Source organism: Myotis daubentonii, chromosome 1 (genome assembly GCF_963259705.1).
Source record: "Myotis daubentonii chromosome 1, mMyoDau2.1, whole genome shotgun sequence".
NCBI lineage: Eukaryota > Metazoa > Chordata > Mammalia > Chiroptera > Vespertilionidae > Myotis > Myotis daubentonii.
The window spans coordinates 164,697,374-164,712,106 of NC_081840.1; the positions used below are offsets into that span (position 1 = coordinate 164,697,374).

Genomic DNA, 14,733 nt, shown 5'->3' on the forward strand with positions numbered 1-14,733 from the left:
TCTCTTCCTGCCAATGGGAAGTGGCTTTCTAGGTGGAGTTTATAGGAATATTCAAGATTTGCCTCCATCCTTCTTTGCTCTGCAAATGGACTATAACCCATCATAAAATGGTGCTACCTCAACCACATTCATTTACATTTGAAGGAACTTAAAATTTGAAGAAGATATCATACACATTTGATAAATACACATTCAACTCTCCCTAAACTAACTCTTCATGATATACCAAAGAATGTATAGCTCTTGTATATAGTATTATGGAATGAATTGCTACAAAGGGACTTCATTAAGTAACAATAATAATGATTGAGTATGTATGCCATGCGATGAATCATTCTAAATGTCTTACATGCTTAATCTCATTCAATCTTCACTGCAAGTCATGACCATTTAAGGTATGAACTATTACACCATCAGCTGAATTTTATAACATGATGAAACTGAAGCTCAGAGAGGTTATACAACTTGCATGAGGACACACAGCTGGTGACTGTTAGGACTGAAGTTGAACTGGGAATTCAATTGTTTACTCATTATACCATATATGATTCTCAGCTCTGGTGGTCACCACCATGAAAACTCTGTATGGCATGTGAAATATTGTACTCTATTTATCGTGCATACATCAAAATTAAGAAACTGATTCTTTAGGAGGCAGCTTCAGAAAAGGATGTGTGAGTTTTTGCCTCAACATTTCTCACTAGGGCTGTTTTTTCATTTCTAAAGAAAAGATTAAATGGTCTCTGAGGTCCCTGCCCCTTCTAACATCTGTAAATCTACTTAAACTCCCCAATTGAGGAGCAAGAAATAGTAACTAAATTCATGTCCTATTTGCCATAGACGTACAATATTCATTTGAAATACTTTTTTTTTTTCCTGGTGTCATTTTATCTTTGTGTCTCATTTTTCTTTTCCTCCATCAAACATTAAATTTGATTTTACCTTCTTGTATTTACAGAGGCTGTTTTATAGCCTTTCTGGAGTGACATGAATGAGAGGGGCCAAAGTATTTGGGAGATGTTTTCTGATCAGTCTTTTTCTGTTTTAAGATTTCCTCTAGTATAATTTCTCAAATAGCAATATGTACAAAGACAGATGTTCAAACCGATTTACATTTTTTAGGACAATGGCTTCACATCACGAGCCAAAAATATTATTATAGACTTTAGAGACAGAGGGATAGGACTGAAATGTGTAGTGTAGCCTCACCATATCCTACAAACATCCTATTACGTACTGTGACAGAGATCCTTCCCATTCAAATCCGTTTAAGGCCATGCTGCACTGTGGCAATGCTGTACCGCTGTGTAACCACAAGAGCAGTTTCAGGAGAGAGCAAGGAGCGTGAAAAGCTCCTACACCTTAGAACTAGGTTAGTCTGGATTCCAACCTCAGCTCTGATGCCTACTAGGTGTGTAATCTTGGGCAAATGACTTAAAAATCTCTGAGTTTTGATTTCCTCTATTGAAAATGGGACCATTTTACACATTTCTTGTGGGTGGTTCAGAAGATGAAAGAATTTTATATTTGTTACAACTTATAATAGAATGCCTAGAACTTAGCAAACACTCCACAAATATTGGTTTCATTCTCTTTTTGCTTGCTTTTTCCTTTTTCAAAAACACCTCTTCACAAACTAATAAAATATGTATTTTTGGCAAACATAAACTAAGAAGTGATTTCTGGTCATGGTTTAGCAAAATTCCAAGTTGTCCCTCATTATTTTCAGAAATGTCACACAATTCTCAAATTAAAAATAGTTTTAACTTAATTATTTTAAAATGCTACCTGAGTAAAACGGCTGGTGTCACAAAATATAATAACAACCGTAGCAGTTAGCAAGAGGTTGGGAATCCCCACCTCAAAACAAAAAGAGAAGTGGAAATTTGACATTTAAGAAAGAACCAGATAGCATCTTCAAAACTGAGAACCAATTACTATAAATGGTAAGTACAAACAAAGCATTTGACTAATATAATTTTTCGTGCTGTTAGGTGATTAAAGTCACAACCTAGTAATTCCTATCATAAATCATATATGGCAATTTTATGTACATAAGTATTGCAATAGAAACAAAGGGTAACAGAAAGGTAATTTTTGTTCTAATAATATTTAGAATTTAACATAAAGAGAATTATCTATATTTTCAAGACTATATAGGAAACTTAGTCAATCATAAGAGGATATGGTAAAAATTAATAATGGACTAAGCATATTAAAAAAAGTCAAATTTTCAAGCCTACTGGAGTTGAATTTAGAAGCGATGTACAAATATAAAGAGACGGTTTTATATAACATGTTAATATTAAAAATGAAAGGCAAATTCTGAATTTAATCATTACTGAGCATACATGCAACACAAAACATCGTTCAAATTATGCTTTGTATAAACTTTGGAAGTAAACGTTAACTGTCAGGAGTCCGCTAGCTATGGGTTGCCATGCAAACTGCAATACAGGCATTGGTAATGTGATAGCCAACATGAAATGTTGTGGATAATTGTTATCATTGATTCTTTTATGTGTTGGGACATACCAGGGGAATAAAACTGACCAAAATCTCTCTTCTCATAGAGTTTACATACTAGTACAAAGATTTTTTTAAAGTGAAATATAAGCCTTAACCGGTTTTGCTCAGTGGATAGAGCACTGGCCTGCGGACTGCAAGGTCCCAGGTTCAATTCCAGTCAAGGGCATGTACCTTGGTTGCGGGCACATCCCCAGTAGGAGGTGTGCAGGAGGCAGCTGATCTATGTTTCTAGCTCTCTATCCCTCTCCCTTCCTCTCTGTAAAAAAATCAATAAAATATATTTAAAAAAAATAAAGTGAAATATACAATATGTGAGAAGATAAAAGGGTCATTGAGAAAAGTAAAGCAAGAGGGTACTTATCTCTATGATATACTTGGGAAATTATTGGATTTTGAAAACTGGAAATAGCTTAAGAGTGCTTATGGGTATTAGTAATGAGAAATTAGAGTGAACAGAAACATGAATGGAGATTAGAGAGATTAAATGCAGATTATAGCAAGGGAAAGGGGAAATTATGCTAAGAGAATCTTAGAATTGTCAGGAAAGTTAGATCTTGTTTAGGGAATCTTCATTTTCCAGAGAAGGAACCAGAAATTCTTCGAGTTTCAAGCGTAGGGAATAGGAATAGAATGAAAAGAAATATATCTTAAAATAGTATTCATCCCTTTAGATTAATATGTTTACCTATCTTGACCACAAATATGTTTTTATAATCCAGAACCAAGTGGTCTGGGTTTTACTCAACTGAAGACATTAAATGTAACTGTAAGGCAAAGGTGTACGGTTGTTGGCTATTTGCAGGTCTTCTCTGTTATCCTCAGAGGTGGTGCCATCCCTGCCAGTGGATGAGTGTGAGAAAGTCTCTCTTAAATAAACTCACTCTCCAGGCCCTGCAGGGTGAGTCTGGTCTGAATGGGGCCTGGGCTGAGAGGAGAAGCCTGAAATACCCAAGTCTAGTCCTTCCCTCTCGGAGGACCTGGAGGTGAGAACCCTGGCAGGGCTTCATCCATTGGGCGGGCAAATGCTTCCCCTGGTGATATTTTATCTAACTAAAACTTTAAGAAGAATTTGCACTTCATCTAATGGTACACAAGGAATCAGTCCGGAGACCTCCTGATCTCTGATCATAGGGAGCCAACACCAGAAGCCAATTTCAAAACAAAACAAAACAAAACAAAACAAAACAAAACAAAACACTGTACAACCTCCTTCAGTGCTCACAGCCCACAGATAAGAAGGCTGGGCAATGGTTCGAGGCCACAGTTTATTCTGGCATGGGAACACTATGAGAGGCCCACAGTGGAAGAGCCTGCCATAAATCCATTACCATGCTGAAGAAGCCAATTCTTTCTTTCTTTTTTAATTGATTTTTTGAGAGAGGAAGGTAGACAGAAAGAGAAAGAGAAACATCGATATGAGAAACATTGATCGGTTCCCTCCTGCATGTGCCCTGACTGGGAATCGAACCCACCACCTTTTGGTGTACAGGGTGATGCTCCAACAAACTGAGCCACACCAGCCAGGGCCAGAAGCCAACTCTTAAATGAACAAGAAGACACCTGGTTTTTAGAAGGTGGCATCCAAGTTTCCATTCACCATTCTTCATAGGTCACAGAGCCTACTCTGCAGCTTCTGAAACCTGTCCTTGAGTCATCATGACTTCAGCACATTATCTAGTTTCCTGAAGCCTATTACTCCCAGAGGGGCAAAATTGGAACACTTATTTGTCATGGGTTTTGCCCCTTGTTCCCAGCTTCAGTGGCTTTGTTTTCATCTGGCTGGGACAGATAAGAGGGATATTTCTTAAGTTAGCAGAATCTAACTCAAGGGCCAGAAGCCAGTGAGTCATGTGCATATTCATCAGCACCAGGTTCTGTAGCAGGGGTTCTGAAATACCCAAGATAGCCTCAGAATGGGAAGGACTGGACTTGGGTATTTCAGTAGCAACAAATTCTCTATTGGATAATGAATAGAACAGAGGAGATTCAGTGGAGGGTATTAAAACTTAGTTTCCTGAATTTTATTACCGTCAATAACATAATGATAGTACTATAAAATAATGATAACAATATAGCAAGCTTTAGCTTTGGAGAAAACTACTGTAGGAGTCAGGATTACAAATTCTTACAATCCCTAATGCATTAATCATGAGCCTCCTTTAGCTGGATAAATGTATTTACGGGGTTTTTAGCATTGTCCCAAATTCACTGTCAATCTCAGGTGAGCCTCTTGCCTGGTGATTGGATCAGTGCTAGAAAGGTTCAACCAAAAAGCTCTGATTCACTTTCATCTTAAATTGTTTTGAAATCTGTTGGTAGGCAGAATGGGTAACTTTCCCCTAACTTCAAGAAAGTCCAGGAAAGAGTACAGAGAATGATTAAAGGGGTTGAAAATAGATTCTAGGAGGAGAGTTTAGAAGAAAGGAGCTGACTTTGGAGAAAGAAGAGAATGCTGGGAGGTAATAATTGTAATGGTTTTGAAGGCTACAAAGAGTTCCTCTTCATAGTCATCCATCCATTTGTTCACCCAAAGTGCCATGCACTGTATCAGGATCTGGGGGACACGGAGAAGGACAAGGATAGAAGTTGACAAAGTTTTTGGCTTCAGAAATATCCTCTCTATTGCCAGCGACCAAGAATTGAATAATACTAAGTGTAGGGTTGGACACAAGTAGGAAATAAGTCACAAGTGAAGGGATTTGAGAAATTGAAATGCTTGCCAAGGCCAAAGTAGCAACGGAAATAAATACATCCCTACCTACCATTTGGTTATGAGAACTACTTCTGGTTAAATGGTGAAGTAATTTTCAGGGCTGATAGGGGGAATTTCCACCATAAAAATAATTATAGCTTCAATTTTAAAGTTTGGGATATTCTATTATAGGCCTTGTATGGTCAGTATAAAGTAAGGCAAATATTTTGTGGTTTCCGCTGTGCTTTTCATCTCTACTTCACATTGCATGATTCATACCAGGGTCTATCCAGACCACAGAAATAGCAGAAAAGGAAAAGACAATGATGGCATCTCTTCCCACCACACTGAAGTTAACAAAAAGCCCCCTGGCCATGTTTACCAAGAAGACAGTATGTACAAGTTCACAGTAACCAGTTGTGCTATCAAGTTGTGAGTTCCTCTGTGCCATAGGTTCTTGGAATTGCCAACTTTTGATTGACAGAAAATTACCATTTAGGACATATAAAATTGTGACTCTATATCACAAATATAGGGATGATCATTTATTTAAAAAGTCTGGACAAAAAAACTTTGATAATTCAAATACTAAGATAGTGTATTTGTTTGCTTTTTAACTTTCATATTCTGCTTTGACTCTAACAACTCAAATAGACAAATTTAAAATGTTTTAGCCATATGTAAGTCCAATTTAAAAACTTAAGAGAAACCAAGACAAGACAAAGAGAATTTTATGATGAAATGAAGGAATTTCTCAGGACAGCAATTTTTAGTCAATATTTTCAATATTCAGTGATCTTTCTGGAAATTTAAATACAAATTATGTTTTTAAGAAGGCTCAAACTTATCTGTTATGGGTCTCCCCAATATGCAAACTACCCTACCTAAAAATTGTGAGGCATCAAAAAGTTATTCTTATTTTTGTTCTTTCTTTGTTTATTGTATATACTATTATAAAGTGACTAGGTCATTTTAAAGAAATTGTGTACTTTTAATCAATCCTTTAAATAATATTCCAACAAAAATTATTGTTTTCAGAAAGCACATTGTTTTCTCCTAAAGATAATACTGAGATACACATAAATATAAATTTATGTATATAATTTATTAATGTAGGATATGGCACAGTAATTGGGAAAAACTTTCTAAATAAATCCAATTGCCTGTTATACCCACATAATTCAATAGAATTGACAAGTATTTTATTGAAATCCACCTGTTCCTCCTCAGCCCAAAACAATGGCTCATAGGTCAAGGATCTATGTGTTCAGAGCTTACCTGTCTCGCTTCCAATCAAAGGCTGATTTGCAAAATGCTTGACAAAATCCTTCAAAGATGAGAATTCATTAAAGCCAAATTTAAATGAAAATCCGGTATATTCAACATGAAAGTGTTTGACAGAGTCTTTGGCTCTGAAAAGGAAAAACAAATGTTTACGTTATTATAACAAACTAGAGGCCTGGTGCATGAAAATTCGTGCACTGGGGTGGGGAGTCCCTCAGGGGATGCCCACCTGCCAGCTTAGGCCCACACCCAGGGGGATTGGGCCTAAGCTGGCAACCAGACATCCCTCTGGCAGCCTGGGAGCCCTCGGGGAGGTCCTACTGATGGCTTAGCCATCAGTCAGATATCCTTAGTGCTGCCAAGGAGGCATGGAAGGCTCCTGCCACCACCACTGTGCTCGCAGCCATCAGCCTGGCTTGTGGCTGAGCGGAGCTCCCCCTGTGGGAGTGCACTGACTGCCAGAGGGCAGCTCCTGCTTTAAGTGTCTGCCCCCTGGTGGTCAGTTCCCATCATAGTGACTGGTCATTCCCCTGTTAGGGTCAATTTGCATGTTACCCTTTTATTATATAGGATGAGTTTCAGTTTTGAAGAAAAATAGTAACCTTAGGTATTTCATATCAACATTCAATCCCCTTAAAAACTGAGAATTATGACATAATCATTGACATAGTTTCTTTTGGCAGAGTGTACTCTTGTGAATTTTTCACACTAGTGGAAGATAAGAGACAATTCTCCCTATGCATTCTGTAACTTGTGGAAAGAGTCCTTGAACATTAACCTCCTTAAGGAGCAGGAATTTAATAAGAGCAGGGAAGAGAGATGATGGAAATGGCAGGTCGCATCTTCTCTGTCCTCAGCCCTCCTCCCTTACTTGTTTGGGAGTTGGTCTGAATTCTGCTTCTGTCACTTAATTAGTTATGTAAGGCCAGCCCTTTTCCTTCCATGCCTGTTCTACTGCCTACTGACTAAAATATAAAATTCCCTACATTGTCATTTTCCATCTCATTTTTGGAATGTGGCAGAGCATTAAATAAATTATAAATTACATATAGTATATATATTTGAATCCCACTATTCTTCTCTTCTCTGTGCAGGGCATGCCCTGACTTTCACATGCTTCAGAAATCAGAATCAGCCCAGCTGGTGTAACTCAGTGGTTGAGCATTGACCTATGAACCAGGAGGTCACGATTCAATTTCCGGTTTGGGCACATGCCTGGGGTGCGGGCATGATCCCCAATGGAAGGCATGCAGGAGGCAGCCAATCGAAGATTGTGTCTCATCATTGATGTTTCTATCTCTCCTTCCCTCTTCCTTTCTCTCTGAAGTCAATTAAAAAAAAGAAAGAAGTTAGAATCATCTGGAGGCCTGGTTAAAACCCTGATTTCTGGGCCTTGGTTCAGTAGATCCAGGGTGGGGTCTGAGAATTTGCAGTCCTACCACATTCTTAGGTGATACTACTGGTCTGGGGACCACACCCTGAGACATGTAATTCTCCTAGGAGTTTAGCTCAGACAGTTCCCTCCACCTGCAACTTCTTCTCCTTTGTTTCTGATCAAGTGTCCATTCAAATGCCACCGACTTCATCAAGTATGCAAAACCTGTCCAGCTTGCGTTACTTGCTTTTTCTCTTCTCAACAATCCAAGCACTTATTTTTCTTTCTTTCATATCATTTACCACACTCTATTTTGCAGGGAGGTATTTGGAAATGTCTTATTGTTAATATGAAGCTACAATTCCTAAAAGCAAGTTCCTTGAATCTTCTATAATACTTGTCAAAGATGGTAGGCACAGATGTTCTTAAATATTTTTTTTTATTTTCCTGAGCTGGCCTATAGTTCCTGTCACCTCTGCTGATGGGTTTTTGTTTCTTTAGAGCAAAAGTTGCTGAGCTGGGTAGGAAGGAGGAGTCAGAGAGAAAGGAGTATAGATGTTGCTACTGAGTTAGTGACAAGGAGGCCTGCACCTCATGGAGCCGGAAAGAAAAGAGGAAATCTTATTGTGAGGGATCAGTGATCAACATGAGGGACTGCGACATGAAGGTATTTGGTGGCATCAAAAGAACAGTAATAAAATAGTAACAGTTTGAGATTATTGAGTAGGTGGCCAAGGCAGTTTCATGGAGTCCTCACAGGCCTGGTCTAAGCCAGGGGCAAGTGCCCATGAGCCCACGAAGACTTGCGACCTGCCACCAGAAGGCTAGGTGACAGACGCTGCCGAAGAACCAGCGACTCTCCCGGCTTATATCTCTTGGCAAGGTCAACTTCTCTGATACGGAGGCCATCCAGGAGAAAGGGGCGAGGAGCGAGACCCTGGGAGGACTGGGCCATCACTGTGGTGAGTGTACCTGGCAGGGACTAATTTTGTTAACATCCAGGGGAAATGGGACCTGAGAAAGAAGGTCAGTGATTATGAAAGTGGCAAATCACTCTGATTTTCCAGGAAGTAAAAAATATTCGAAGGACACTAGGCCAGCAATAAGGGATGTGGATCCCGGTGCTGTTTGTATCGTTGGTTTATTGGGTATAGGATAGTTTACCACTTCAGCTTTCTGTTTCTTTATCCGTCAAGCAAACGGTTTCGGTTGTCAACCTTTCGGACCTCACGCACCACCAGCGGTTCGAGGAAAGTCTCCTTCGGCTCTGCCATGTTTTACCTGCCAGTGGGAGGAGCCACGGTGTGTTTTAACAGTCTCACCACTCAGAGCTGGGAATCCTTGGATGGGCTGGCCTACCAAGAACCGAGAGGATTTTGCTATCTGGCTATTTGAGCGTGATGATCAAGTCAATGGCCATGTCAGTAAGAGATGGGACCATGCTGAATTCATAGCGGCATTGAGCATCATACCTCACAGAGAGCGAGTACAGCCCGGTCCTCTCATTGCTGTCCCTCAGGAGGTAGCTACCGTCACATCCATTTGAGAGGAGAAGGGCCTCGGCTGCGTGGCGTGTGAGGTTGCCGTGGTACCACCTAGGAAGGAGAGAAAGTGCTGTCACTCAGGGCAAACCGCAAGGTGACTCTCCTCTCACTGGCTTTTCCTCTCGAGGAGGATTACCTCAGCAATATTCCCCCAGAGGTAGCCAGGGGACTAAGCTCTCAGCCGGAACACCAGGACAGGGAAATTCCTGGGTGTGGCTAAAGGGGGGAGCAGAGAGGGTTGGCTCCTAGCAAAGGGTTAGGGGTTCAATTGTATTCTGAAAATTCATATGTTCAAGGCCTAACCCCCAAACCGGAGAATGTGACCTTATTTGGAAATAAGGTATTTAGCAAGTTGTGAGATCATTGGCATGGGCCCTAATCAATATGACCGGTGCCCGCTCATACAAAGGGGACATTTGGAGACAGGCTTGCAAATAGTGAGAGTGCCATGTGAATGTGAAGATGACCATCTACAAGTCTAAGAGGGAGGGTTGGAACAGCCTTCCCTCACAGCCCTCAGCAGGAACCAACCCCATGGACACCTTGACTTCGGGCTTCTAGCCTCCAGAACTGTGAGACAATACATTTCTTTTGTGTAAGCCACACATTTGGTGGTACTTTGTCATGGTCGTGGCAGACAAACATACAAAATTACTTTGTAAACAGGAAATATTTTAGAAGTCCAAATTAAAAATAACAGTAAGAGTAGGCTTTGGCCAATTTCCGCTCTTTCATTTGTTTTCGCTCTCACAGTCTCTCTTGTAAGTGTGGTACCACCTTTTGCAGTGTGGAAAACCATTGGGCTTTTATACTAGAGGCCATTGTCATGAGTGAAATGAAGTTGAGTACAAGGATTTCAGATGTTTTATGCAAGATGCAAGCCCCATCTAATATTGTTTCTAACTGACAAAGATCTGAAGAGCTGGGAAAGTCCCAAAGAGATTCAAATTGATCTATGTGTTAAAAATAAAAGTCGTTTTAGAAAAGGTAACATATGTCCATGGTAGAAGAAAAAAATTCCAAATACTTTTCAAAAGAAGACAGTGAAAATAAAGCTTTTTTTCTTACCCTTAATCCTCAGTGTCCCTGGTCCTTCACCCAGAGGACACCTAGGCTAACCATTTTCCTGTGTTTTCTCCTAAGAGATATCCTATGTATCTAGAGCGGCTATTTTCATTCAGTCTGCCACCAGAATTTTTAAAACATGCAATACCTGACTATTTAGTCAGGGGCACTGACCTCTTTTGTTTAAGATTATCAAGTAAAAAAATGACAACAGCGAACACAATAGGCATCTGGTGTGAATGCCCTGTCTTAAACCATAAGTACATAGGTCATATAATAAATATAGGTCATATAATAGAGTTGCATATTATCGGTCATGTTGCATAGTAAGGTTGCTTCTGATTGGCTAATTCATTTTATTTTTATTGATTTCAGAGGGGAAGGAAAAGGGAGAGATAGAAACATTAATGATGAGAGAGAATCATTGATCAGCTGCCTCTTGCATGCTCCCGATTGAGCCCACAGACTGGGCATGTGCCCTGACCAGGAATTAACCCATGACCTCCTGGTTCATAGGTTGACGCTCAACCACTGAGCCACAGTGGCTAGGCTGATTGGTTAATTCTTGGTACCAGAAATTCTTATATACAAGTATAGGCACCTGATTTTTTCAGAAGTCACTTGGAGCAAATAATAATTATTATTATTATTTTGTAAGTCAATTAAAATTATACCCATTTAAAAAATATATATATTTTTTGATTGAATATATATATATATATATATATATATATATATATATATATATGTATGTATTGATTGACTTCAGAGAGGAAGGGAGAGAGATAGAAACATCAAGATGAGAGAGAATCATTGATTGGCTGCTTCCTGGAAATCGAGCCTGCACCCTGAGCATGTGCCCTTACTGGAATCAAACCTGGGACCTTTCAGTCCGCAGGCTGACGCTCTATCCACTGAGCCAAACCAGCTAGGGCTATACCCATTTTTTGTCAGATCAGCAAATATACTTTTTGGTGTGCCACAGAATTTTAGTAATTAGTTTATGTGTGTCATGAGATAAAAAGGTGGAAAATTGTTAATCGAGAGGCATTTAAATATGTCCTCTCTCTTAACTCCATGGAAATAGAGCATTCTAGGCACACTCTTCTGCACCTTGCTCTTATTGCCTTAATGGCATGGTGGAGGCAGTCCAGCCTAGTGATTAAGATGTAGCCTCTGGAGCAGGTGATAACTCTTATTAGCTGTACAAGTTACATAATTAATCTGAACCTCAGTTTTCTCACCTCTAAAATAGGATTAATAATAGTCATACCTCGTTCCCTAGCTGGTGTGGGCTCAGTGGTTGGAACCTCAGCCTGTACACAGGATGATTGCGAGTTTGATTCCTGGTCAAGGGCACCTACCTGGGTTGCAGGTCTGTCCCCATTTCCAGTGGGGGCACGTGCATCAATATTTCTCTCTCTCTCTCTCTCTCTCTCTCTCTCTCTCTCTCTCTCTCTCTCTCTCCATTCTTCTCTTCTACTCTCTCTAAAATCATTGGAAAAAATATCCTCACTCCTTGGCTGAAGATTAAAAAAAAACAATAGTCATACGTCATGGGTCATTTGTGAGTACTGCTCACATTAACACACACGAAATGGTCAACACAGGCCTGGCAAACAGCAAAACTTAGTACATATTGTTGTAAGCATGAAGCCATTGAGATCCACAGAGCCACAACTTGGGATGCATCCTCTATGCTGTAATTTTCTTACTGCTCAAATATAATTTTTATCTTTCAATTTATTTCAGACCACAGAAAGCTAGGTACCAGGGACAGTTGCTACTGCAAAGGGACCCATAGTCCAGGGCAGGGGAGAGGAAGGGGACACAGGCAATTACACGAATAATGTCAATATCAGTCAATGAAGTGCTATTAGGGAAGCATGCATGGTGTACAAGACTTTCAAGGAAGAGCCTGATTCTGGGTGTGAGGGATCCTGCTGTCGTGAGCCACGCTGGCATCCATTGCAACATCCCATGGCCCGAAATGTTAGCCTTATAAGAAAAGCAAAACGTAAGACTGTCCATGTAAGGAAGTTTCTACACAGGTCTCCAAGCTATTTTCTAAATCTGCATTTCCTAATGTGTGTTTCTTTAGCACATTTCCTCTCTGGGGCAGAGATGCCTCTATCCTGTACTAGAAATGTATTTGCCAGCTTAAAGGAATTGCAAGGAAAAACATTTTATAAGAAAACCTATTGAATTATTACCCACAAAGCAGCCTCATTCATTCAACTGATTCACTGACAGGTTCAAATCTTCTCACTACAAAGCGCTTTCAAAGGACAATTGGAACCTAAAACTAATATAATGTTGTATGTCAATTATACTTTAATTTAAAAAAAGACAACGGGAAGAATTAAAAGTGAAGCTATAAAAATACTTCAGGTTTGGCTACAATCAAAACTCTAATCTCTACAAGGTTCTAAGTTCTTAAATACCTTTTGCCAATAATTAAATTTTGAATGAACATTTCAGAATAAGATTTAGTTCGAGTCAGTAGATTACATATTTGAAGCAACAAATTTTGATCAACAAAATTCTAAAACTAAGGATTTGAACATTCCTTTAGATGCTTGTCAATGAGATCTGAAGTCTGTGTTTAAAGCATTTACAGAATTCTTCGATAATTAGAGCTTGATGGCAGTTTTGCTAAGAATTTTTTTATTCTAATCTTTTAAATAATAATTATTTATCATAAATACATAAAAATACAGAGTATAAAGCAAGAAGAATCACAGTGAACATTTCGGTGACAGCTTGTTGAGTCAATCTTGACGTCTCTTGGATTTTATGGAGTCCTGGGCCTGCCAGACAGTCACCAACATACACTTTCTGATGTCTGTGGGGCAGTGAGGATCCTCATTCCCCAAATAGCTCTTTCATAAGTGCCCAAACTTCCTCTTTTAATTGAGTTAAACATTTTCCCCCCAGAAACTTAGGATGAGCATATCTTCCAGGGAAGTAACTATAAAAACAAATAATATTACGTATCTTTTGTAGAAATATGTCCATTTGTGTCTATGAAGAACTAAAAGTTGAAAATATAGTAGAATGACATTGGTAGTTTTCTCACAATCAACCTTCTCTACCTTCTATCAAAATCTTTATTTATTAAGCTTCAAACCTGTGCAAAGCATTGTGCAAGGCATTGTGCTGGGCAGGTCCAAAGGACAAAAATGGGAAAGCCTTTGGCTGGGCTTCAAGAAACCATTAATCAAGTCAGGAGCACAAGACAAATACTTTGCCAACTTTATACTAGAGAGTGAAGCACCCAATGAAGACCACTCCCTAAGTGAGCCAACATGGAAGTAGGCCTTGAAGGACACAACGTTATTTTCTAACTAGGGGCCTGGTGCACAATAATTTGTGCACTCGGGGGGGGGGGGGGTCCCTCAGCCCGGCTTGTACCCTCTCGCAGTCTGGGACCCCTCGGGGGATGTCCACCTGCTGGCTTAGGCCTGCTCCCTGGGGGGATCGGGCCTAAGGTGGCAGTCAGACATCCCTCTGGCAACCTGGGAGCCCTCGAGGGATGTCCACTTGCCAGCGGGGAGCAGGCCTAAGCTGCAGTCAGACATCCTTAGCGCTGCTGAGGAGGCGGGAGAGGCTCCCGCCACCACCACTGTGCTGGCAGCCGTCAGCCTGGCTTCTGGCTGAGCAGATCTCCCCCTGTGGGAGCGCACTGACAACCAGGGGGCAGCTCCTGCATTGAGCGTCTGCCCCCTGGTGGTCAGCGTGTGTCATAGTGACCAGTCATTCCCAGCCGTTCTGCTGATAATGACGGGGAACTCACTCTTTTATAGGTAAGCTCATTCCATGCTTCCATAGCTGATGCCAGGAGACTCTTCCTACATTGAATTGCTAGTTTCCTGATTTCAACAGATGGTCCAAAAGCTGTTTTTTGGTGTTAGACTTAAACTTAAAAAAAAAACAAACAAACAAATAGTTAAAAGCATTTAGAATGTATTCTCTTCCCTTTCCATCATCTTCAACTTCTCCTTTTATGACAGTTCTTCCGTCCCTTTAGCACCCAGGGACCTTATCACCCAGAAACCTTATCTCCTTTGACTATTTTGCAAATTCTTATAATCAACTTAACACTAAGTTCTGACGCTAAAGTCTGACTTGAAAAACAAAGCCTCACAGGTCCCCCTTATTCTAGCTGCCGGTACACCTGAAGGAAACCCAAGATTGCGCTACTTTCTGGACAGTTGCATCACGCTGCTGATTCACACTGAACC

The 14,733-nt window shown here is 40.2% G+C and overlaps 1 protein-coding gene and 1 non-coding gene across 9 annotated transcripts in view; both read right to left on the minus strand.

The window, feature by feature from the left end:
* The window catches only part of DAPP1 (dual adaptor of phosphotyrosine and 3-phosphoinositides 1), a 47,815-nt gene that overhangs the window by 21,955 nt on the left and 11,127 nt on the right, over positions 1-14,733 (minus strand). For 7 of the 8 annotated variants that reach the window (XM_059664670.1, XM_059664706.1, XM_059664679.1 and 4 more), the window contains 2 exons: positions 9,353-9,475; positions 6,500-6,633 (listed from right to left, as the gene is read on the minus strand). In XM_059664670.1, the coding sequence (XP_059520653.1) occupies positions 6,500-6,633; positions 9,353-9,475 (257 nt within the window). The remainder of the gene's footprint in view (positions 1-6,499; positions 6,634-9,352; positions 9,476-14,733) is intronic. The other variant, XM_059664723.1, reaches the window with a different exon arrangement.
* LOC132224786 (small nucleolar RNA SNORA42/SNORA80 family) lies at positions 3,725-3,862 on the minus strand. The gene has a single exon (XR_009450731.1). It is a non-coding gene; the product is annotated as a small nucleolar RNA SNORA42/SNORA80 family (small nucleolar RNA).